General features: G+C 43.4%; 1 protein-coding gene across 2 annotated transcripts in view; it reads left to right on the top strand.

Annotated features, from left to right (window-relative positions):
* Positions 1–3,918: 3,918 nt before the first annotated feature.
* The window catches only part of cpne5a (copine Va), a 52,350-nt gene continuing 31,545 nt past the window's right edge, over positions 3,919–24,723 (top strand). The window contains exons 1-7 of one of the 2 annotated variants that reach the window (XM_040193377.2): positions 3,919–4,661; positions 14,495–14,535; positions 15,332–15,378; positions 18,489–18,592; positions 19,652–19,691; positions 20,543–20,557; positions 20,718–20,794. In XM_040193377.2, the coding sequence (XP_040049311.1) occupies positions 4,552–4,661; positions 14,495–14,535; positions 15,332–15,378; positions 18,489–18,592; positions 19,652–19,691; positions 20,543–20,557; positions 20,718–20,794 (434 nt within the window). In that variant the 5' untranslated portion in view covers positions 3,919–4,551. The remainder of the gene's footprint in view (positions 4,662–14,494; positions 14,536–15,331; positions 15,379–18,488; positions 18,593–19,651; positions 19,692–20,542; positions 20,558–20,717; positions 20,795–24,723) is intronic. The other variant, XM_040193378.2, reaches the window with a different exon arrangement.

Genomic DNA, 24,723 nt, shown 5'->3' on the forward strand with positions numbered 1-24,723 from the left:
GCCCTCCAGCATGCTCAACGAAGCTCCATCAACCTCACATCGGTGCAGCTCGGTTGGACGCAGCAGTTGAGCAGAGTTGGACTAAACCCCACGTCCCCCTTTTGAGTTGAATTATTCTCTGTACTTTCCTGTGAGACTGTAGATCCACTCACAGCTCCCCTCATTATCACTTCACATAAGTGCATCGGGGAGGTTTAGGTCTGTTTCCTTGCGTTTGAGAAAGGGACCCCGCTCGTCTGAAAAGTAGTTACAAATGTGTCCTTCCAACTTGACATCATTGCATTGTTGAGCTGTGTCACAGAAGCAGGAGAAAAGCAGCATGCAGTGAAACCTCCACAGCGTTTATGTGAGTCTTCCAAAGAGTTATCAGATGTAACCGCTGTATTGGAGCAGTGCAGAGTGGTGCTGAATATGAAGCCAGTGGGGCACACACACACACACACACGCAGGGAGGGACTCACAGGCATGAATATGCCCGTGCTGCGACAAAATCGCACACAAGCTCAAAGGCTTCTCTGTCTATCAATACTGAACTTTTCATAGTTTATCTAAAATCTTTAATGAAAACGTTTTCTAAAGAAGGACAGAGATGAACAAAAAATGAATCACTAGCAATGCTTAAAAAACCATCTGATGTCCGTAGGCTGCATATCTCTTGATTCTCAGAGGGAAACAGAATAAAATACAGAAAGTTAATTCAATCAGTAGTCTAGTTTTATGCGTTGGCCAGACGGCCAACTTGTCCTTGAAATGTCTCTGCTTTTCAAAATGTCTCAAAAACTGAATCAAAACAAACAAACTTCCACTTTTCCACTGTGGGATAATTCTTAACCAGTATTTCGTAAGTAAATGTACAGCATGTTGCTTCACAGCTGTGAATTCCCAAACAGAAACATCAGACTTTCTAACGTCTACTTCTTCCTTAAAACAGGAAACGACCAGCTTTTACGAGACTTATTTTTTTTCTTCCTTTTGTTGGCATCCTTCAGTGCAAGAACAATTACCCATAACTCATGTGTGGCAGCACCACCGGCGATAGTGTTGTCCAAGGCTAATCTCATATTCCGCTCCAGAAAACATAACATTTTGCCTGCTGAGTTCTCAAGAGCCTCTCGTGGTTCTAGTGAACCGCTCTCTCAAAACACCATTTACTGCCCGTCTTACGCGTTCATTGACTCCCCGCTCCACCGTGTCCCGTAGGGGCCCGTAGTGATAACACGGCTCTGTTCGTTGGCAAACCTTAGCTGCTACTCTGCGGCCAGAAGCACGGTGGGGAAAGACGTTTAACGTACGTCTATGGGGACCGCTTTTATCAACGGAACGACACGCGCGGTTCTGCAGCCACAGACACGGTCACTGCACGTGGGAGAGATCTGGGCGCCAGTAAGTGCACCTATCTGGTTATCATTCTAATTAATCAGACGACCGTCTGACAATTGGGAAGAGGTCTCTTGCAATGATGAATTCAATGCCATATATTCCTCAACTTTGCAGCCCAGGAGGATACGTAAAGTCATGGTTTTGGTTTTATTACAGTAAATGAGAGCAATATAAGTTGTGGTAAATTATTTACCACCTCACTTTCTTGTCCAGCTGCTCTCAGCAGCAGCTCTGTGCTCAGCGGTCTTCCTCAGTGAAAAAGAAGTTATGCACTCATGGCCCTTATCTGCCCTTTCCTGTCTCTGGAGTCGGTGCATACCAGAGCTAAACGGCACAGTAAATATTGAGCTTTCATTTGTCAGGTAGCCAGGATCAGACTCCAAAGGAATGCTAATTGTGCCCTGTGAATGCAAGATAGCTAACGGGTTGCCAACATCAGCTTCACGAGATGACCAAAAATCTACACTGACTTCGATGAGGGAGTGTTGATTTGTAGTTTGTTTACTTGTCAAGGCTGGTGGGAGATGTATTTTGCAAACATGCAAAGTTCTGGAGAGCATATTATATAGAAAGTATTGAGGTACTACGGTAGTGGAAGAACTTAAGATGTAACACAATGTAAAAATAGCAAGTCCTGCATTTAAAATACACAATACAAAGCAATTTGTACCACCTCAAATCTGATTCCTCTATCCAATCCCTGCAATCATCTCTAAGACGTTCCTTTTTTCTTTGCCATTATTGGAAGTATTTGCCTGATTCGACGCCATCATGATTCACGTGTGACATACGCATACTGTATGTGTCACGGTGTGGTTCACTTCCTGTTGTATTTTGTAGTTTTCTGCCACTCGTGTCCCCGGGTAACTTCACTTCCTGCCTTGTCCCGTCATCCCCTGTGATCGTCTAATAGTTTCCACCTGTGTCCAATCACCTGCACCTCCCTTGTGTATTTAAGCCGTGTGTCTCTTGTGTCACTTGTCGCGTCATTGTCTATTGTCGTGGATGTTCATAGTTTCCTGCCTGCTGTTTTTCCCCCTGGTTCCTGTGTGTTTTTGGCCTTTTGACTATTAAAGTCTTTTGTTTTCCAAGAAGTCTGCATTTGAGTCCTGCCTCCTCCACGCATCCTTGACAGTATGTTGCAATTGAAGTGACTGTTTTTTATCAAACCGCATCGCAGGCCCGTCCACCTTCCCCTCACTCCATGCTGGTGCATTGACCTGAAGGTGTCCAGGCACTTCAGCTTCATTCTTCATACAACTATTTTTGTCACTTTTCATTTGTATCCAGCGAATATAATGAATACATTAGAGGAAACACACTTCTAAGCTGTTGTCCCAGTTTGAACAATAGTATATTTAATATAATTTAACAAATGTGCAGGATATATGAAATATATATTCAGAAAAATACAGCTGTCTGACAAATGTACTAGAGTAAAATGTTTCTCAATAGGTTTGAGTAAATGTATGATTTCAAAATCTTCACTTGTTGCTGTAGACTACCCGTCACAGCGGAGTTTGAACCTCGTCATCTGGCTTCCTCCCTCAAATGATGCTGAGGCCTGTTGCCGAGCGGGTTTGGGTTGCATCACCGCTCGCTCACAAACGGACTCCCCGCTGAGAGGGTCCATACAGTCATAATTACACTCCTGCCACGGCTGCAGGAAGCGGGGCAACTGTGGGAGGGAACAGTGGAGAGCCTCACAGCAGGCGGCAGGGAACAGTGTACCAAAGGGAGCTCAAAATCAACCAACCGAGGGCCACCACCGGGCCTAATTACAGAGAGAGCATGATTAAGTATGAAGCTGCACCCCGGTAGGGCTGTGATGTCCGAAATGCGCCGACCTCATCAGCCTTGGTCTCACTGTGGGGTGTACAACTGTAACTATGGCAGTCCGTTAACAATAGACCTTCCACAATGCTTGCTGCTCAGGAACCAGATTAGGAATATGATGCATAGACGTTTCCATGGCTGCATGATTATGTGACCCATGGAACATGTGTAGTGCAGGTGTTTCAGTCCGAGGGAGTGGCGGCTGGCCAATAGCAGGAAATGGAATGCTGCCCATACCTGGAGCGCACCTGCGTGAGCCCCCCCCCCAAAAAAAAAGAAAACAAAAGAAAAGATAATATTAAATTATAAAAATCACCTTTGTGTTGGTGATTCGACATGGGTTTATTTGATCCTTGTCTTTTGCCTCTAATACCTGCATGGAGGGCTTCAGGTGATGTGAGGAGTTGTTTATTGTGATTTCCTAAATAAAAAGATTAAAAAACGTCTGGCCAAAATCAATCCGTCTGTGCAAACACATAGAGGAGGACGGAAGCACTGTACCGTCTATCTGTAAATGACATGTTTGGTTGAATTAACAAATATTTGTTGAAATCAAGAAAACGGTGAAGCATAAATGCTAATAAATGGGCATAACAGCATGCAATCTCCCATAGATGAATATACAGCAGGGGAGGCAGAAACACTACACTAGATGAACGGAGAAGGTTGTGACAGAAGCTGCACGAGTTCGAGGAGCTGTCCAGATGCTGAAAGCAACGTGCAGCCCTTCAATTAGTAATACGAGCTGGTGGCTCTGAAGGAACTGACGTGCTTTTAACATTATAGATGGAAATAAACTATTCATCCATTGCGTGCGACTTAAATGTAGAATTTGAGGCAGCAATATAAAGCCCCAGCTAAGTACAAATTGTACTCTATATTCACGGTCTCGGCTGCTAATTTATTTTTTTGTAAGTGGCTTTGGAGCGAAAGGACGACCCGTCCAGCCCATGGAGCCACAGCTTGAATCTGCAACGAGTCGTGTGTCCGTCGCAGCCCAGCATAGGAGAATGCAGTCAGGAGGGGTGGAGTTCACAGCTTCTACTTCTCAAACGCTGCTGCGAAAGAAGAGCTCATTCTCTGCCTGGTAAACAGCGGAGTTGTTGGCACTGATGCGTCCTGGCACGTGATCCCACTTTCAAATCCATTGCCTTGCTGCTGCAGCCTCCCATTAAACTTCCCATGCTGTTGCCCGTCCAGTGGACCGCACTGGGGGTTCGTCCGGACCGTATCCGCTCCCGCTCGCTCGCCCGCTGCGCTGCGGCTCTCCGTGGTCGGCTCTCCACGTTCCGAGGGACTCACGGGGCTCAGTGAGCTGGCCCGTTTCCTGCACACATGGAGGGAGACGTCATGGACAAAGTGGAGGCCACGGCGACGGTCTGTGACTTCGATCCCGACAGTGGGAGCATCCCGGCCACCAAAGTGGAGATCACCGTGTCCTGCAGGTGAGTCCACGCCGGGGCCGATGCCGTTTGCCTTACGCGCCCGCGTTTGGGGAGCCCCCGTGCGCCGTGGTGCGTGTTGCCGTGAGAAGACGGGGCGCCGTTTGTAACGAGCAACGTGCCGTACAATGTAGATATGAAAACAAATATGCGTTAAATATGTCTGATTATAAAATAAAACTTTAAAAGATGGAGAAAAAAAATTACTTCATGCGTAAAAAGGTGTTCAGAGCGGACACGCTGTGAAATACACAACGTGCCTCAAAACTCTTCTATTTTTTTTTGTTTCTTTCTGTGTCCTGTTTATCTTCGGGTTGTGTCTATTGAGATGCATCAGCGCGTGTCTCGCGGGTCTGCAGCACTGTGTGAATGCTTTTGTGTGCTCCGCGTGCCAAAGCTGCCATCGACCCCCACAGTTTGTTAGAGTGCCGGCGAGGTTTCCCCGCTGGCTTTTGTCGCTTAACCATAGAGTATCCAACAACAACAACACTAGTTTCTAACTTAATATTTTCTTCCTCGTCTTTCTTTGCGCTTCAAGTGAATCTCAGCTCTCCTCGCCCCTCCCAAAACCCCAAATATCACGGAGATGTCCGTAGCCTCGGCTGGATAGGGCGGGGCGGCGCTGGTTGCAGGTGGAGTGTCTTTAGTGCGTTGCTGCAACATAAAGGGCGACGACTACGGCCGGTACAGTTTTAATTAATTTCTCTCGTGGAAATTGTCTTCCGAGACTCCGTAGCTGTGCGACATGTCCACAGTGTTAAAATCGTTGCCACCCCTGGCTGCTCCAGTTGTGGTCCCAGGTGCATCACCGTTGAAAAGGGAGCAGTGGTTCTCAACCTTTTGTTTAGTGATGTACCCCCTAAAACATACTTCTTTCACCCAAGAAGCCCTAAGAAAAGATATTTTTTTTTAAAAGGATTTTTGAATGGATGCTCATTTTAAATCTATTTGAAAATTGAAAATCCTCCCCCCGAAGTGCCTTCCCGTACCCCAAAGGGGCACACATACCACCATTTGAGAACCACTGCCATAGAGATACAATATGATTATGTGTTGAGCCACTCACAATCAAGTATATACAGAGATTCATCAACTAAACGTTCTGCTGCCATAGTTTCCGTTCCTCTCTTTGATCTGACATGTTCTTGAAATCTACATTCACTCACTATTGCTGTAAACGCTGCTATGTCATCCATTTTGAAATTTCAACAAACCCAACAATGCGGTTGCTGTCTGGGGAACCCTATAAACCGCTTTGGATATAAGTCGCCTTTCAAAACATCAAAACAAATTGGTTAACCTGTGTAGAGATGACAGGTTAGAAAGACAGTGCAGCTATGAGGGGAGGGGGGCTGTTTAAAATGAACAGCAATGAACACATCAAAGGCCCGTGGTCTTGTGTTTGTGTAACCAAAATGTACTAAATCAAATTGTATGTAAAACTGAGAAAAGAGAAAGTGTGTGTGTGTGTGTGTGTGTGTGTGTGTGTGTGTGTGTGTGTGTGTGGTTTGAGTATGAAGCTATGGTTGTGTGTGGGGGGGGGGGGGGGTTTCTCCATTTTGGTGCATGAGCGGTGAATAGCTGCTGGACTCCCTGTTGGTACACACTCATTGTTTTACCCTCAGACTTTTATTCTTTAATCTGCAGCTCCCTAGTTTGCCATTAATGGCCAAACAAAGGCTTGCTCAAGGGCGAAGTCTGAAAAAAAATCGTACTTTCATTGAGCCTTGAAACTATTTCTGTTTCAGAAGCAGACCTCATGTCCTGCCCGTTCTGCTCCGTGACTTTCTATGACGTGGCTTATGCTGAACCTCGGAGATCAAACAGTGCACGGCTTAAAAGTTCAACACGTAGCCATGAAGATCACGCTGGTCTTCAAGTGTTTCTGGTCCATCCGATAGAAGCAAATAGAAACAATGGGTGTGATGTGGGTGAGGAGCACAGGCTCCACGGCTCTGGGTAATTGATTCGGTAAGCTTGAGAGCTGTGAGATTGCGCTACACATGGAGTTGAATTGTGGCGTGCAGCCCTGCAGGCATTCTCATAACCCCCTGCCAATATTACAGAAGGCCCGCCGACAAACTGGAGGGACTCAAGCAGACAAACCCTTATCCAAACAAGCGCATATCACTGTTATAGCACATTGCGCCCAGTCTACAGCCATGATTGGTTTTGCTCGCAGGTCAGCCGGTGAGCCAAGCCAAGAGCATCCGCTCCTTAGCTGCAAGCTCCGACTCGGCAATAAGATGGCTCTTCAAACCTAAGTGGCCTCTATTTCAACATCTGCCTTACCAAAGAAATGCCAGCAAATACAGTTAAGTGGTTTAGGCCAGTGGACTCCTGCGGTTTGACAAGCGTGATCCCACCTCTTATGTGGCTGTTGTGAGTGGGTTCATTAGTTAATACTGTAGCAGCTCTAGTGAATAGTTTATAAGTGTCTAGTGGTTTGCTACATCATGCTTTAGTTATGAGCAAAGCAATAAATATGGATGTTGCTGGTTTGTAAAATGTGCCTTTTCTTCATATATCAGCTCACTGGACCGTCTCAGAGTTCCCATGTACAATGATTTCGATTCCACTGTGAGACCTAATTTTGCCGATAAATGTCTAAAAAAAAATGTGCACAAAGACAAAAATCACAAAGTCTTGTGATTGACAAAGACTTGACACGTGGGTCTTCAGCTCATGAGCAGTTTTTTGTTTCAATTTTTCTCTGGTTTGTCACAGTTCCCTGAACAGGATGCCAGGAACCATTTGTAACTCCACTGTTTACTTTATGTGACCACGATGAGGGAGCAGAGCTGATGAGTCTGACAACCACCACAAAGGTTTAAGACCCTTGTCAGAGCAGAGCGAGGGGAAAATGATATCCTCTTTTCGGGATGATGTTGTTGAGAATGTTACCAAATCGAAGAGACAGCTGGAGTAAACGAATTTTATTAAAAGCCCCGATTTTGACATTGTTTCATTGCAAGTACACGATGAACCCCAATCACAAGGACGTAGCTTCACATCATCGCATCGCTCCTGCTGGAAAACACATTAACAGAGGACACATCATAGACATTGATTTGGTCCTGTGCAGCATGTCAAATCACACCACTGGCATGCTGTTAAAAGTGCAATCAGCTGACAAAGCCACCCTGTCTTCCTCTGCCTCCTCCCACCCGACAACTTGAACAGGGAACTTTATCAGTCTGCATTGCCCATTTCATCAAGAAGGAGAAGATGCACCATGTCCGTCTCCTCCTGTGCTCTGCTGTTGCTTCTGCGCTCGCTGCCACCATTCATTTGCTGTGATGGATTGGTCAGAGTTGCACTGCATCCAATCAATGCGCTCCGGTGCTTGTGGGGGGGTCTAAGTCAACAAGGCCACTTTGCTCCAGAGGGATTCATTACCTTGTGGTAAACACAAGAGGTCACATGACTGCCAGAATTCTGTGACAAAGGCTTGCATGAGAGGATACATGGCGCTAAAGGCCACCGCTGCGATTCTCAGGGGTCAGTCTTGGAACATGTTTCCTGATCCGAGCGGTTCCGGCCGGTATCACAACTCAGGGGAGGGGGGGGGGGGGGGGGCTCAATGAAATCATCAGGATTATTACTGTGTCACTGCTCAATCCGTCCAAAACAACTGCCTGAGTAGAGCAATTGGAGTTGAAGCTGTGTGGAAACCCTTTTTCATTGCCGTGCTCTGTTGTGGCCTGCAACTCTGCTGTGGTCGTTTTGTCACTTGCTGTTGTAGCCGTCGATCTAATTCAGTCTTGGTTGCCCGTTCAATAAAGCTCTGTGGCCTGTTTACTTCTATTCTTTTTTTATTGTTGAAACATCCCGGTGCCTTTCTCTGGCAGAAAGAAAGTTTGAATTGAACTAGTTTGCATTTCACAAGAGCATACAATATTAATAAAAGATCTCAGAGTAAGAAAGACATTTCAACTTGCGGTGTTTTCACCGTGCTGCTCTTTTCATATCGTGTTCTGGGTTAAGACTGACCTGGGGCCAATTGGCAGCTTTTATCTTGCAGGAGGGCTCGTGTGTGCGCGGTGTGTTTGTGATGTATTGCATCTTTTTGGGGGGGAATCAAGGCTCAGAGACACGAGGATGCCAGGGGGAGCTAGATTTGTTTTTTTTCCATTCCAATTTGGGTTGTTAAGATTACATTAGGCGATTCTCACGGGTCGATGAAGCGGATGATTATGCATGCACCCCTGACACAAGGAAGATGAGTTTGGATCCCAGACACTTGGCTTGTGGTGGTGTCATTGTTTTTAATAAATTCTTATTTAGGATAGATGACAGCAGAGGGGGATCCTATGAAGACACAGTGGAGATGCTATGTCAGCGGTGTGTATCAATCTGCATTTTGGGATGTTTCATGCAGGTGTTGATTGGAATGACAGGAAAAGTCAAGAGGGTTTTGCAGCAGTAACAAATAAAAGCATCCCCTCTTGGTTTAGAAGTATAAAGCTGCTTTTGTCACTATTTTCAGAGATCCTTATGGGTCAGCGTGTACGTCAGTAGATCCGTACAAAGCGCAACAATTTGCTCTGTGAAGATTTCACCACATTTTTTTGCTGCATATGTTTGAGTTCTCATCTTTGTTTAAAATCTAAGCCACAGACCTAAAGGAGCTTCTCATTGTCAGGTTATGTCATGTATGAATTCATCCGAGACAACATTTTCTTTGTGTTAGATACGTTCAAGTGGATGATGTTAATATTTTAGCCAAAGGAGACGTCTCTGTTGGGGAGAATACGTGCGTGTGCCTTTGCAACATAGTTGTGGTTAAAAGGACAAATACAATTAATTTTTCTACAGGGAAGCAGATTATCAATCCAAATTTGGGAATTATGCAAGATAAATTTAACCAGAATCTACAAAATCATTAGAAGCTGCCAGTTAGTTTACTAAATCTGTTTGGGTTTGTGGAGACGAGAATATGATATATATGCGTAGATATCTCATTCTAAACCAACATATGTGACCAGGGAATAACATCACCACTAATTGCATTGTGTGACAGCCGAGGCTGTCCAAAAAACCAACAAAAACAAAATATATTCGTTTTCAGGTGACAAATACACGAAAGCCTGCTTATAAATAATATATTCATTTCTGCCAATAGATCCCCCTTTGCCAATGATTGACGGAATATCAATGAACACCGCAGACACTGTGAGACAATACAGGTAGAAACAAGCTGTGCTGGAATGTGTTCCCTATTCTCTCTATTCTATTGCATTTACCTTGTGCACTTTTATTTGTGTCTGAATTCAGATTAAGGACATTATTTATTATCCTTCAGCCTATAACTTCCATGACTAGCGGTGCACTTCTGGCTTAAATCCCTAACAATATCAAGGCCTAAAATCTTCGTAAACCTCACAGGATATATTTCCTGTCGGATGTGTTGTAAACCACTCCGGTTGCTACACTCTTCATTTCATGTTTATTTGGTGGGAACAGATTTAATATACATTGAGAACTGCACAACCAATTTTCATTGCAATGTATTGCATTTATAGCTGCTGTAAATTTACAATGGCATTCGCCAGACGGGCCTTTAAAAAACAAATACACTCTCGCCAAACGAATACACATACTCGCATATACACTGCCCCCCCCCCCTCTCCCCTCTTACACATGATCCTTCCTTTCCTAACCAGCGTTAAGAGTTATTTAAGTTTCTTCTGGCTGCAACAAAGCGAACACGTGTGCTTTAAAATGTGTTGAGAGTGTAGTAATGGTTGACCAATGTAAAAAAGAATATATATATTTTATCTGATTATTATAATTGGTATGTCGCTATTATCGGTTGTGAAACTGAAGAGTACATACATCTTTAGCCCAGTATTCCCATGTCAGATGGATTGGTGTGTGTTTGAAGAGCTCTGTGGTCGTGGTGGTTTACCTGCTGATTTCCCTTTTGATGTGCTCTCATTCCTCACTAACATCAATGACTGTTTCTCTGAGAGCATTATTATCATGGACCCATTGACTCTGCTCTCTCCACTCCACACTTGACTGAGAGCAGCGGTTACTTTTGCATTCTCAAGCTAATGATTAGTTTGTCATTTCAAACCCAAAATAGGTAAAAGATGTTTGTAGCTCGGGTTAACAGTAGGCAAAGTGCATGCACGCTTAAATAGTATCGAGCATTAGTGTGTGCATCCCCCCTCAGCTCCTCAGAAAAATAAGATCTTTCCCCGTGCATCGCCTCAGCTGTCACACAATGCAATTAGTGGTGATGTTATTCCCTGGTCACACATTGGTCACACACACCGAAAGCCACTGTAAAACAGGGAGTCACGCAATACTTGAATTCCCATATATTGCACTAGCAGCTTTACGACTGGGATTTTGTCACTGCCTGCAAGACGGCGGACCAGGGAGTGCTGAGCTGTAGGCACCGTCCACCGGGAGAGTTCCCAGGTTGAACAGAAACAGATAATTGGACAGACGGAGAAGAAGACACCTGGTGCCATCGCAGTGAAGGTCAGCAGATTCAGGAATAATTAACATGTGTGTTATTATCTTTTACTATTAAGGGGATCTACGTAAGCAATGCAGGGAGATGTCAATTACAAAATGAAATTAATTTGTTTGCTTGAGTCCCAGCCGTAGTGCTCCCTGACGCATGTACAGTATGTGATGGTGGATCCTGCGTAATGCATTGTAGTAAGTTATTTTCAAGAATTACAAAACACTCTCAGTTAACGCATTTATATCCGTCAAAATAATGGGATTCCACCAGTTTGTAAAGGGTCAGCAAACTTCTGCTGCAACCTTTATCTCACGTGTTTGGTTCCCTGACCGTTTCACCCCCGAGAAGCTGCTCAAGGCCGTAACACACAAAGGTTTGACCTACTGCCCCTGCGGTGTGTGAGTGGAAAGGAAATGTCTGTCCTCAATAAAAAAGAGGAGGCCAAAGGTCAGTAGTTAAAGTGAGGTGACAGAGCAGAATCGAAAAATGCAAACTGTTCCCAACCTTCTCCTGCAAAAAAATACTTTTATTCCTTCCTCTAACCGAGTCAAAGACTTGACTTTCAAGCTTCCACAACCAGGCAGCAGTGCATACAAGCCAGATCCCAGGCAATGAATATTTTGACAATTTTAAGAAAGTGAAAAAAAATTAAGAGACTTCTGAGAATAAGGCAGGTGCGGGAATTATTTCTCAGTTTAATAATTGGCCACATGGACCAAGAGGCTGCTAAAATATCCCCAGGGAACTGACCAAGAGAGAGAGTCTTACATTACACTTATAAATTGGACTTCAGCAGCCAGCCATGTTTTAGAGGTCAAATCTCCTTTACTTTTGTCCTCTAGGGGAAATGCTTTGAATATTTAATGCTGGGTGATACTAATTCATCATTGGGAAATGTTCCTGGTAGTGCTTTATTAATTGAAGTGTGCATGACCTATAACTACAAGCTTAATTTGCTGACAAATAAAAAAAAAAATACTTTGTAGGGGATGATTAGACAGCGAAAGTAAGCGATTTAGATATTTTTTTTTACAAAGTTTAATTAAATTTCTTGATGTTTCGTTTGTTCCACATTTAATGAAGCACTGAGGCTCTCACTTCACATTTGACAAAAATATTACGTTCTCCAGTGACTTAAGGAGATTTTTTGCACAGTTTTAATGATGATGATGAGATCAAGAGGAATACGAATTGATGTTTCCCATTTTCATTCACATGTTTCAAATGAGATGCTCAACGGTCACAAACGTGCTGCAGTATGAAAAAGTATGAAATGTGGATGAAACGCAGCTGGTCTAATAAGTACAGTCTAATTACTTTTGTCCTACTTTCAATGAACTTTATCTTCAACTAACCAGCTTTTGGGTTAATGGCCTCTTCTTATCCCGCTGAGAATCATTAGGAGAAGGAGTTCACTTTGAAAAAAAGGCAGTGAATGAAGACTGATTATTGTTAATACCTGTTCCGCGCCATGTGAAGAATAAAAAGGTGGATTAATACTCCTTGGTGTGTAATGCTAATCATCTCTTCTTGGAATAGAAAGGGTCTGCAAGACCAAAGTGAGGTTCAGCAACCCAAATGAAGGCTTGTTTTCCACAGTTCATTATGTAAATGCGAAAACAAGACGTCATGTTTTTCATTTAGTACGTTCTGCACTGAGGAACGGGAAGAGGTGATGAACAGGCTAATTGTTGCTGCGTAATGGATGCCAGGCGGTTACAGGTGGATGCAAAGAGGCAGTTAGTCAAGAATGGCTCTGTTATCTCCAATGATAATTACACTGACAACGTTCCAACTGTAGTCAGGTCAGCCCAAGGCTAATACCTGCATGCTGCATCTGTTATCCTCTTGGTATCCGTGTGACAGAAGTTTGTGTGCAGGAATGCATGATTAGGAATGACGGCCCCCGTGCTCGTGTTCAGTCCTGAGACCCTGCTTTCCCTTCATGGGATGCTCATTGTTCTGAGCTACGTGAAAGCTATTTATCCAAATAGACATTTATAGACTTTTAAATCATAAGATACTAATAAGGTCTTTAAACCAGCGGTTCACAACCTTTTTTGCCTCACTGACCAGTTTCATGTTAGACCATATTTTGTGGACCGGTCGACGGGGTGGGTGGTTGTCGTTGGCAACGGCAAAAAAACGCTTGAGTTGGCTGGTGGTTAGGAACCATCTGGAAATGTCTCACATTAAAAATGACGCATTAATTGATTGATGCCCACGTACACAGACAGCGGCTTTACAGATAAAAGTTAATATCTGCTTGGTTGGACCTCATGCAGGAATGGCTTGAGTCAGAGAAACACACACAAAATCCGGTCTGATTGCGGTTCTCTTATCTTGACTTGTCTGTGAGCCAATCACAGTGTTTTCCTGCTTGAAAAAGGTGTTGATGGTGATCAGCGTCAGGGAACGCTGTAGTTCCACAGCGAGTAAGGCTGTGTTTTATTGTGCAGTTTATAGGATTTAGAGAGTGGCTGTTGTAGGTGTCCTCTCATTCATAAAGGCTTTCTTTGATCCTGGTTCAAAGTGAGAGAAACTGAATGGAACTCGTCTGGATGTGTTCGACTGCCGGATCGGACTGATAATCATAACGTGATGAGTGAGTGATGACTTTTGGCATGAAAAGCCAACTTTGCTCATGCATTCTGATGTACGGATCCAAGTTGCTGTCAGTTCTTAAATACGTCTTCATATGTGTTGTGGCTCGTTGCTTCAGCAAGCCCAAAGAAAGACTCCTCATCTCCACTCTGCAGTACCACTGAGCATCAATAGAGCTCATTGTGTTACACTTTCCTCTTTGTTGTCAGGGTATATTACGAGAACTTCCAAATAGCCCAGTATTCGTTTTAATGAATGAATGATGGCGCAGTGTCGAAGTGTCCCTGAGCAAGACACCTAACCCCTAATTGCTCCCCAGGCAAAAATGTGAAAAAGCCATGGGTTTAAAGTGTAATGTAAGTCGCTTTGGATAAAAGCGTCTGCTAACTGACCTGTAATGTAATGTAATATAAATTTCTCATGGGTCCCAGAGAGATTTCTTGACTCCTATAATATGTTTTTGCTTCGACTAACAATTATTTTTGTAGGCAATTAATCTGCAAACTATGTTCTTGATTAATTTTATTTGTCAGCAAAATGAGCCAAATGAGTGCTCACCACATATTATACGTTTTGTCCGACCAACAGTACAAATACAGATGTATCTGTGTCTTTCAGCTTTTCTACAAGACAGAGAAAAGCTGAAAGCTTTCACATTTAGCTGCTGCACCAAAAGGTTTTGCACTGTTGCTCCAAACATTACTTACATTACGCAATTTTAACGTGTGACTGTTTCCCTCTCACACAGAAATCTTTTGGACCGAGACACTTTCTCCAAATCCGATCCATGTAAGTTCTCATCTTTTTACAATGCTAATTGTACGGGTGTTCCTTGTTCAGAAAGTGGGCAGTGACACCTACTGTGCTTTTGCAAAGCTATACTTTTTTACTTTTGCTGAGCTTTACTTTGATTCAGTTTACGCTGCTATTTCAAAGTGTTCCTCAATGACTGCATATTATTTGCACAGTAATGTGACAACCTTTCCTCCCTGAAAGTACCTTAATGCATGCAGGGTACAAAAGTCAGCCTTTGAATACGAATGGGTATCTTTTGTTGAGACACATGGGGAACTGCTACAAAGGCATTTCTTTTGATGCTTCCCGAGGGAGAGAGAATGGATGAGACATTTATCTCAATAGGGAGGCGGTTCAAGCCCCGTGTAAATAAGCCACGGGGAAAATATCACACTAGTCCCGTTTTGTACTTGCCTAAAGATGAACCCGGATTTTTAAGACAGGTCACGTCGTGTTCACCAGCCCCAGCTATGTTTTAAGTTGCTAAATCAAACAGGAATCAGGAGAATCCCACCATTAAGGAATTGCATTTTTATTCAATTGTCCTCCAGGAACGTTAAATCTTACTTTACGGCTTTGTGGAAATTATACCCCAGAATGTCACGCAATGCAGCATCATCAACCTTGGGACTTAATTATGCTGTCAGGGCTTGGCAGAATAATTAACGGTGAATGTGAGAAGAGAAGGAACGAACTCAAATGCCAAAAGCCCCATTTAAAGAAGCAGGATGTTGGATTGTGATTGTCTGTTAACAATGGATCATTTTTGTTCTGTCTCCTCTCGTCTCAGTGGTGGTGTTGTACACGCAGGGCGTCGAGTCCAAGCAATGGAGGGAGGTAAGAGATCACAGTCGGCCCTCCGCCGAGACGACTCAATCAGCTCAATCGTCTCCTCTCCATGACCGCTCGCTCTCTGTTCACACCCCCTTGCTCGCCATCCTCACCTCTCCTCCCTCAGGGCAAATGCTGGGACTGCCAATCATCTTCAATTGATTGACTCGGCTGATATCCGTGCGCTGGTCAGAACTCTGTTAGCTGTGGCTGATTTGCTGATGAAGGAGGCAGCTGTTCATATCAATAAAGATTTGACTCAGAATCCGCTCTGGCTTTAATGAGACCAGAGAGGCAGATTAGGTAGAGGAGGGCAGAGACTGCAGAAAAACGGATGATTCCTTTTGGAATTATTTGCCCATGTAATAAAACGGATGTCAGACAAGAAAACCACAACAAGGAAAAGTAGTTATTCCAGATTATTTTCTTGTTTTTGCATCTATGGCACCCAGTTATTCTTTGACAACATGAAACAGTTCTTTGAAAAGCTGAAAGCCAACAGTCAGAAATGTGTACAGCTCAATAAATCCTGATATATAGACGCTGCCTAAAGAGTAGGACCCATACTTTGAGAGCTCCTAACATTTTGCTTCTTTTTCCACAACCTGACTCAATCGGAGTGCTTGGTGTTTATGACTCCACAGAGACCTTGGTGTCACGCTGGTGCACAGTGGTGTGACACACCGATGTGAGAGTGGGAAACACTCGGTTCCAAGACACAAAGGTTTCAGTTATTATCTGTGTTTGGCTTTTAAAAAGAGGGAGGACGGTTTAAATCAGCCTTCAGAGCAGACTGGATTTGATGAATTTCAACATGAGAGACCAAATCTCACATGACAAAACAATCACCTCCCTGACATAATACCTTAACCTTACATTTAGAGGAGTTATGCATTAATTTACTAGGATCACAAGATTTGTTTTTCGTCTTTCGAATCAGCTCGCTCGCGCTAAACCAAACGTCGGTGCTGGTAGCAGCACACTTGTAACTATTTTAGTTTTCAAACCAGAGAGTAGTTTTTCAGATCGTCACGCAATGTAAACAGGCATCGAGCACAGAGAGTTTGAGGCGGGAAGAGAATCTTAATTCTGTCACCGCTGGCTGCACCGCCTCGCCTTGAGCTTGCAGACGCCCCGTGCAGGCGGGCTGTGTCTTCAGTGGAGGGGACGGCCGACTGTCAAGAGGCAAGCTGTTCAGCATTGATAAAGCTAAGCGCCGCTCTTGCCCCTTGTGTCATCTAATGCGGTTTTGTTCTCCCAGGAGTAGATCTGGCTGGTCGGAGCACCTTTCACGGTGCCGTCAACCGTCTGTAATCCCATAACTCCTCTGTGCGGGACAAACTCCGCCATCGCCTTTCACATTTATCCATCAGGAGCAGAGTAACAGAACTAATGGATGGACGGTGTTTTGATTCCTGGAGGATTGCTCCGTCCGCTCCACTTGAAACCTGGACTCCCTTTGACTTTCATCAGCCAGCTTGCACGCTGACAGATGAGAGGCCTTTTTTCACAACGCCAGCACGCATTTGTCGAGGCTGGCGGCTGTATTTTAAAATTCTTTTCAAACCCAAAAGAATTTCTGGTCTTGATCCTCGGAACATCTCAGACACGCCGTCAATAACAGCTGCAGACCTGTCACAAAGTTAACATCTCCTCCATGTGCACAGAGTACTTTCAAAGTCAAGTGAGGTGACAGTTTGTATTTCTGCTTTTCTCTTTTGCTGTTTTGTTGTTGATGTGCTTGCGTTGTCTGTTGTTCTATGTAAAGTACTTGTGATCTTCATTGAATGATGAATTGAATCCGTGGTTGAATGAATAAAACTAGCTGCAGCCCATCATTCTGTTACCAAATGAGTGTAAAGTCTTAATATTCTCCTCCTAACTACCACATCTGTAATTACACTAGTAATTATTTCTCTATCTATCGCTTTTACTTAGCTGATGTAACTAAACCTCCTTAAATTCAAGCGAAGCCTTGTAGTTCCACTTCTAGTCAAGCGCTGAGACATTAATCTAATTAAGAGTAACTTCCTGACGCACACAATTTACTCCAGACGGGTTTTTCTCAGGCAGAAGAAGTGCACACTGCCAGCGCCCGGAGATCCCTGTGTCCCTGTCTTATTTTTTTTGGTAATGTTGACAGTTAATTGGGACCAAATTTAATACGTTGTTGGCTCCCTACTGCCGCATTCAACTTGTCATTAAAATAACTGATTGCCCGGTGGAGAGTTCACCTCCTCTTGCATCTGCTGAATGGGACCTCTCACTCTCTCACTCTCTCACTCTCTACGTGGCGGCTGAGCGAGAGGAGAGCTGCTGCTACAGCTTTACTGTTGCAGCTCCCCACTTTATTTCCCATGTTGAGTTTTACCCCCACTGGATGTAATCACAAAGGTGTTCGCCTGTAATCCTGCTGTTTCATCTACTCATTAAGCTCTAACACCGCTGTTATTAGTTCACTGTGTTGGATTATGGTTGCACTTTCTTTTATTCATGCAGCTCAACGTCAGTTCTCTGACTTTGAATTATTCATTTTGGATACAATTAACGAGCTTGTGCAGGAGGGGCCCCGCTTTGAATCTCTGTTGATTTGTTTAGCTGCACCTCATCAGAATGGCTCTGTAAAGCTTACACATCTTATTTTTTGTGTCAGTGTGGGAAGATTCTTTTTACAACCAGGGAACAGAACATTTTTGGTCTTTCTGTCATTTGTCACAGTTTCACTGTGTAAAAGGCAAAATGTCAAAGTTTTTAAATTTTCTCTGCCTTTGTCTCGTCAGCCTTTTTGAAGTGGCTGTAAAGCGACGATGGCGTGAATGTGATATTAATTAAATAGGTGTAGTGGCACCTTCTAAGGCGTGCTTAACCCCAGCGCAACGAGAAGAGGTGGAGGAGCAGAGCTGACGCTGGGTGATCACTGAGTTCTGTTCATCAAATCTGAGTTTATGAGCCTGGAAACTCACTGGGTTGTGGGGGAAGATACTGGTGGGGGGGGGGGGGGGGGGGGTGGGGCGTCCCATTTCTGAGTGAATGCCTGATGTGTTCAGTCAAAGCTCTGGGCTCACTTCCTCCTCTTCTGTCTTTTTCCTGTTTCTTTTTTTCTGGTACTGCTCTAGTTTGGGAGAACAGAGGTGATAGACAACACGCTGAATCCGGACTTTGTCAGGAAGTACATCCTGGACTACTTCTTTGAGGAGAAGCAGAACCTGCGCTTCGACGTGTGAGTTATTCTGTTTGATCTGGTCCTCTGGGGACTCACATCGAGGGCTGTGTGTTCCAGATGCTCCGTCTTCCTCCAACCCAGTCCTCCCAATTATTTCTCTTGTTTTCACCACGAGCTTTACATTGTCTCCCTCATTCATTGTGCATCTCTCCCCATCTATCTCTTCATTCCCTCTCCATCCTTCCTGCCTCCCCTCCCTTGGCACCCGCTTGGCTCTCCTTAGAAATTATTCATCGGTGCAGTGTCTCAGTCGTCATTTGTTGAAGGGAGATTGGTTTAAGGGTGATAAATATTTTATATAAAGTTTTATTCTTAATCTCCCTGCTGCTAAGCAAAGAAAATGTCTGAGACCCAAAAAGTCCCACACAACTCACAAAGGTCCCTTCCCTGCAGTCAAGAGTGTCAGGAAGGTGGATTTACAATTTGAGATCTCCCAGAAAGGAGTCAGGACTCCCCCTTTCCTCCCCCTTTCCTCCCTCCCCCACCTCCCTCCTGAAGTAGAACAACTATGATTTTTCTTAGCTTCAAGCATGGAGTCCCTGGTGGACCTCAGTGATGTATCCAGGACAGAGCTGCAGGTCTCAGTGGATTTTTAGAAACATAATGAATGAATTTGGCGTGCTATCATGATGTGACTCAGGAAGAGGAAGCGGAGGAGTGCATCCCCTCTTAATTAGTGTTGCTCATCTACATCATTCTTTTATCACAGAAGTGGGAGCCGGGGCCTGGTGAGGTTTAATTACTTTTACACCAAGTTTGACTGGCAAACGCTGGAAACTTTATCCGCATTGGTAGATTGTTTCAATGTGATCCCCGAGGCATGGTATGGAAATTATATTTATGAACTATATAATGACTTCCTTAATTAACTGCAACATTATTGCTTATGCCTTTCCCCTTTGCTCCCTCAATGACTCAGGTGTGTGATTGATAAGCAGAAAATGTCCCCTCTGCAGCTAATACTGTTTTTATTGAAGCTGTTTACTGGTGTGTCAGTCTGATGATGTTTCACCCACATATTTACCCCTGTGATTTGTGGTCTTTTTGTGATTTCAGGTATGATATTGATTCTAAAAGTCCAGATCTAGCAAAGCATGTAAGTATATCAAATATTTGTTTGAGGTTCAGAAGTTGACTGCTTTATATGTTAGACGTTAGAATGAACTGTTGTTGCCCATAATATTACGGTTTTAAGCAAACAAAAGTTTGCATATATATATATATATATATATATATATATATATATATATATATATATATATTTTAAGACAGAATATGTTATGCTTCATCGACTAAAATATTGTCTATCGTACATCCATCTCATTTTGTAAATTAAGTAATTGATTCCTCCAGGGCTAAAACAATTTGAGTTCTGTATACTTTCATTACTTTTTTTTTACACATTTCCTTTTGCCAGATTCTTGTTTGCAATTTATACAAATATCATATATAAAGGTACATTTCAAGACAATGTACATTGATATGTATTTTTCTAAAAAAGGACAGCACGTCATTGTAGTTAGTGTCGTCATTTATGGTCAAAGCTTAAAGATAAATGAGCTCTTACTCATTCTACATTGGCACATAAAGAATATAATTGCCGCACTCGGTTTGCATGGAAGCAAAATGTTCAGCAGTAATTTGCTCTCTCACTGTGATGCTTTCATTGTTGTGTTTTTTGTGCTGCATGGTCTGGAATCAAACGGTTCTTTGAATGAAACTTGTTCGGCCTTCGTTGTTTTGTTCTTTTTCTCTTCCTCTGAGACTCTCTCTTTACCCTCTGCTATTCAGCTCTTTCACATTCCACTTTCGCTCTTCTTTCTGGCACTTGGTTGATGACAGTCTGGTATTTGAGTCCTGTCCCTTATGTTCCATGATATGCTCTGTTGTGTCACCGCTCCTGCCTGGTCTTTCTCTCATGCTCCTCCTTGTTCTTCACCCCGGAAGCCAACCGACTTCAACGTACGTGTCTGCCTCAGATGTCTTAATTCATAACCGTACAATTCTTATAACGTTATGTAATGTCAATGTCCTCACCGACTCTCCTTGTTACCCCCGGTGATCACCTGAACGCCCCATCCTACTTCTCTCTCCTTCCCACTTTATGCTCCTCCCACGGCAGGACTTCCTGGGACAGGTCTACTGCACACTGGGAGAGATTGTGGGATCGCCCGCCAGTCGCCTGGAGAAACCTCTAGGGTGAGTGATCAGTCATTTTACCGTCCACTGCGGTTTGAGAAAACGGCACCTCAGAGCCGGCTAGAGATTTTTCCTTTACTTATTCTCTCAGGGAGACAAATTCAACAATATTACTATTGAAAACGCAATGCCACTAGACAACTATTTGAAAAGCAACACGGTTTTCATCCTGGAATTTCAAGCGTTGCGGCAAAGATGAGGCGGTGATGAGTATGTCTTCTACAGCCATCTGTATCCTACATTACACTGCAAGATTAGACCCGTGAGCTCGCATGAGGGCGGGTAATTGAACAGGACCGGGGGCTTCCTCGATGCAATTACTGTCTTTAGGAAGGCGGCGTTGCACAGGAGAACGGATTGCAGTCAGCGTGAGACACATGGCCCTGACAAGTCCTCCAACGTAAATTGGGAAATATGAAGCCCTGAAGCCATCGGCTCCAACAGGCTCTTTCTATGTGTCGGTTGGCGGGAGACACGGAGAGTATTTTTGTCAGACTGTGAAGCGCTCTGCCGCTCTGTAAAGTACTGTAGGAGGCGATTCTGGCCCCCGGGGGCGGGGGGCTGTTGTGAATTACAGGGCTTTGGTGTCGACCATGAACCCTGCCAGGGACTGGTGGCTGTGGATTACAGAGCTCTCTCTTGCCCTTCAGTGCTGAATAAGAGGATGAGAAGGATCAAGAGACAGTGTTAAGCAGCGTGCTGTAAACAGGGCTTCTCACATCACACAGAATGCTCAGAAGCCCCCCGGCAGACACGGTGGACACAAGTATTGATTCTGCAGCTCCAGCAGGTCACCTTGATCACCACTGACACTCTCCTGCAGCAGAGGGTGATGAAGATGATATGGGTGCTGTTACAGAAGGCGGTTTGAAAAAAAACTGCATAAATGAGCCCTCATGAAACAGTCAGACGTGCTGCTGTCAGCAGTTTCAAGTAGCAATCATGAAATAAAGGGAAAGTATCCGTTTCTTTAAATGTTCTGTTCCGTTCCTGATAACATTCAGTTAAAGGAAGAATTGTACTTCCTCCCCGTCCTGTTTGAATAGCCAATCGGGATCCTGGGGGAGCGGCGTTTTTTCCTCGCCTCCTGTGATAGATGATAGCTTAGAAGTCGTTTAATGCTAATGTGCTCCATTTCACTCGTCATGCGTCCCAAAGTGACATTGGCTCTCCGGACCAGAGTTGAGGAACGGCTCCCGCAGGGACTGAGGAAATCTGTTAGCCGTGCTTAAACAAGCCTTCCCAAGGCACGATGCATCCAATGACCTGCTTAAGAGGCACATCGGCAGCCCCTTCCCCATTTACCACACTTCGCCTCCATTCATCCTCCCTCCTTCCAGCAACCAGATTGTATTTTTGTAACCTGACCCCCTTTCTCCTCATTGGTGTTTTTGGTTTCATTTTTTCTTCCCCCGAACCTCCTCTCTCTCAATCTGCCTTCATTTGACTCACTTCTCCAACATGCAGATGTGTATTACTTTAGAGGCCATTGTACTTACTTATCTTCTAATGTTGGGCACATTCCTGACAAACTCTGACATGAGAGGGAACCCAATCATGGTTCTAACCTTCCTGTCTCTTTTTTTTTTATACCTTCAAACATCAGAATCAAAATCAGCTTCAAACATTTCTCCTTCAAAATACCGTTACGATTGTGTGTGCCTGTCTGCGAGTGTCAACATGCTATTGGCAAAGACTGTTCTGTGGACACCTTCACTATGATTTTGAACATGGAAAGGGTCAGGGTGAATATTGGGGTGAGCTCGCACAAACAAGTACTCCTGTTGGACGATTCCTTGTACCTACATTGTGATGAATACACACACACACACACACACACACACACACACACACACACACACACACACACACACACACACACACACAAACTCACTTTCCCTTTCATGTTTGCAGAAACCCGGTGGAATAATCCACCTCAATCAGTTTTGAATTTGTATGTGCTGTGCAGATGGAAGCAGATGTAATGTCGTGCCAGACTGATTTGTCTCTCAGGAAAATAGCAGGACAGATGAGATGTATCTCTGTCTTTATTAAGACAGAGATGTCTGCCAGAGGAAGGAAAGTTGAGCTACAAACAGCTGAACTGACAGTCTTACAGATCATTTCTGTTTATAATTTGTTTTTAATGAGAAGCATGTATCTAATTGCTAGCTGAGGAAATGCAAAGCTTAATGATTGACTGAACCTTTACACGGCGTAAGCTGCTCTCATGTTTGTGATTAGGTGTATAACCTCTACGAGGCAATCACACACTGGTTAAATAGCCAATGTGCATTATACAAATGGCCTTAACCTTTTCTGTTGATATGACAAAATATACAACACACTAGAGCTCATAAAATACAGCACAACATTAGCACGTCAAACCCATTAGCTTACTGTAACTGTGCCCTGCTGCCGTAAGCCTGAGGCAGGAAAATGAGCCATATGCAAATCTGCCGTGAGTGTCGTGGGTGTGCCGACTGCACCCGTGGGAGCCAAAGGAGGAGATGGTTCTAGAAATATAGCAGAAATAACCCACAAAGAGGTTCATGCTGAATTCAATATACTGATTGATCCGAGGCTTCAAATCTGAGGCTCATCTGAACTACAAACCATCTTTGAAATAATCAATGATGTTTTTGAGTGTTTTCATAGTGGCGACTGAATAGGAAATTCTGTGACACTAGTGCACTTTATGTGACTCTTAATTAGTTAACGTAAGAGGTCAGCAATTCTGTTTCCATTACAGTTATGAGGAAAGATGTAAGAAACTACAACAAGTCTTTTTGTTGTTTTATACAGTTTGCAGAGAATATGAACCTAAAGCAACTTCAATGACTCAGTTTGTGAAATGTGTGCTCTATGGTTGCCTGGTCCTACCGCGGCATTTTCAATCAATATTGATTTTGTGCCGTGTTTTACTATCAGCGTGACGGTTACTGTGTTTTCTTTAAGCCTTAAAACGTAAACTGAGAAATCTTTATAGCTCCTCAGAGCTTGCAACTCATCGGGGCTTTCAATGCAAACCATCAAAGGCAAAGCAGGATCTAGATTTAGCTTGGCGCAGAAGTGGAACTAAAATAATAAATGACCAAAATAAGACAAGATAAAAGTGCAGTTAAACTGACATTTTTGATGGAGACATAATTTGATTAGATGTGGCAGATTATTTGGCAGCAATATTTGATCTAAACCTCAGAAGCTTGATTTGATAATAATAAATACCATATCTGTGGAACATTAAATGTTGCGTATTTGTTGACAGGGATCCGTGTATTTTATTTCCATCAATGAGTAATATTTGTAGGACGGGCATTACAGGAAGAATTTATGTAACAAAATGTAAGAATATTATCATCAGAAAATTGTGAGAAAACATTTCCCTCTGAAAACTGTGAAAGTTATAAATGACCATCAGCCGAGCAGTTGCTTCGCCTTTCACCTAATGTACAATGACAATAGTGTAATAGTTGCAATTAGTCAAATGAAGGTTCTTGCTGTAGACAGAAGGAATATCTAATTTGAAAATGTGGAGTCCGCTGCAGGTGTCCTTTTTGAAACCAATTCATTGTTGACACATTTTATTGTAGCTTTGAAACTAACTTACTTATTGCACTTCTATGACACCAGTTATTATTACAATCGTTGGCTACTTATTTAAACTAAACCTCTATTTTTTCCTGAAACAGGTAGTTTGGTGTGTAAGTAAACCTAAAAACAAATTTCCTCAAACTTTCCCCTCGATGCACTTTGTTTAATTAAACTGTACTATAACGAGCTTAGGTCTCATGGTATGTATTAAGGTAACATTTGCTCAATCTGATTTGATTAATACAATACAATACAATTCAATACATTTAACATAAAAGGGTCAAATACATTTTTAAATGTCATTGTCACTTATTTCCCAATTTCTGTGTCAAGTA

This window comes from Gasterosteus aculeatus, chromosome 2 (genome assembly GCF_964276395.1).
Source record: "Gasterosteus aculeatus chromosome 2, fGasAcu3.hap1.1, whole genome shotgun sequence".
In the NCBI taxonomy this organism is placed as follows: domain Eukaryota; kingdom Metazoa; phylum Chordata; class Actinopteri; order Perciformes; family Gasterosteidae; genus Gasterosteus; species Gasterosteus aculeatus.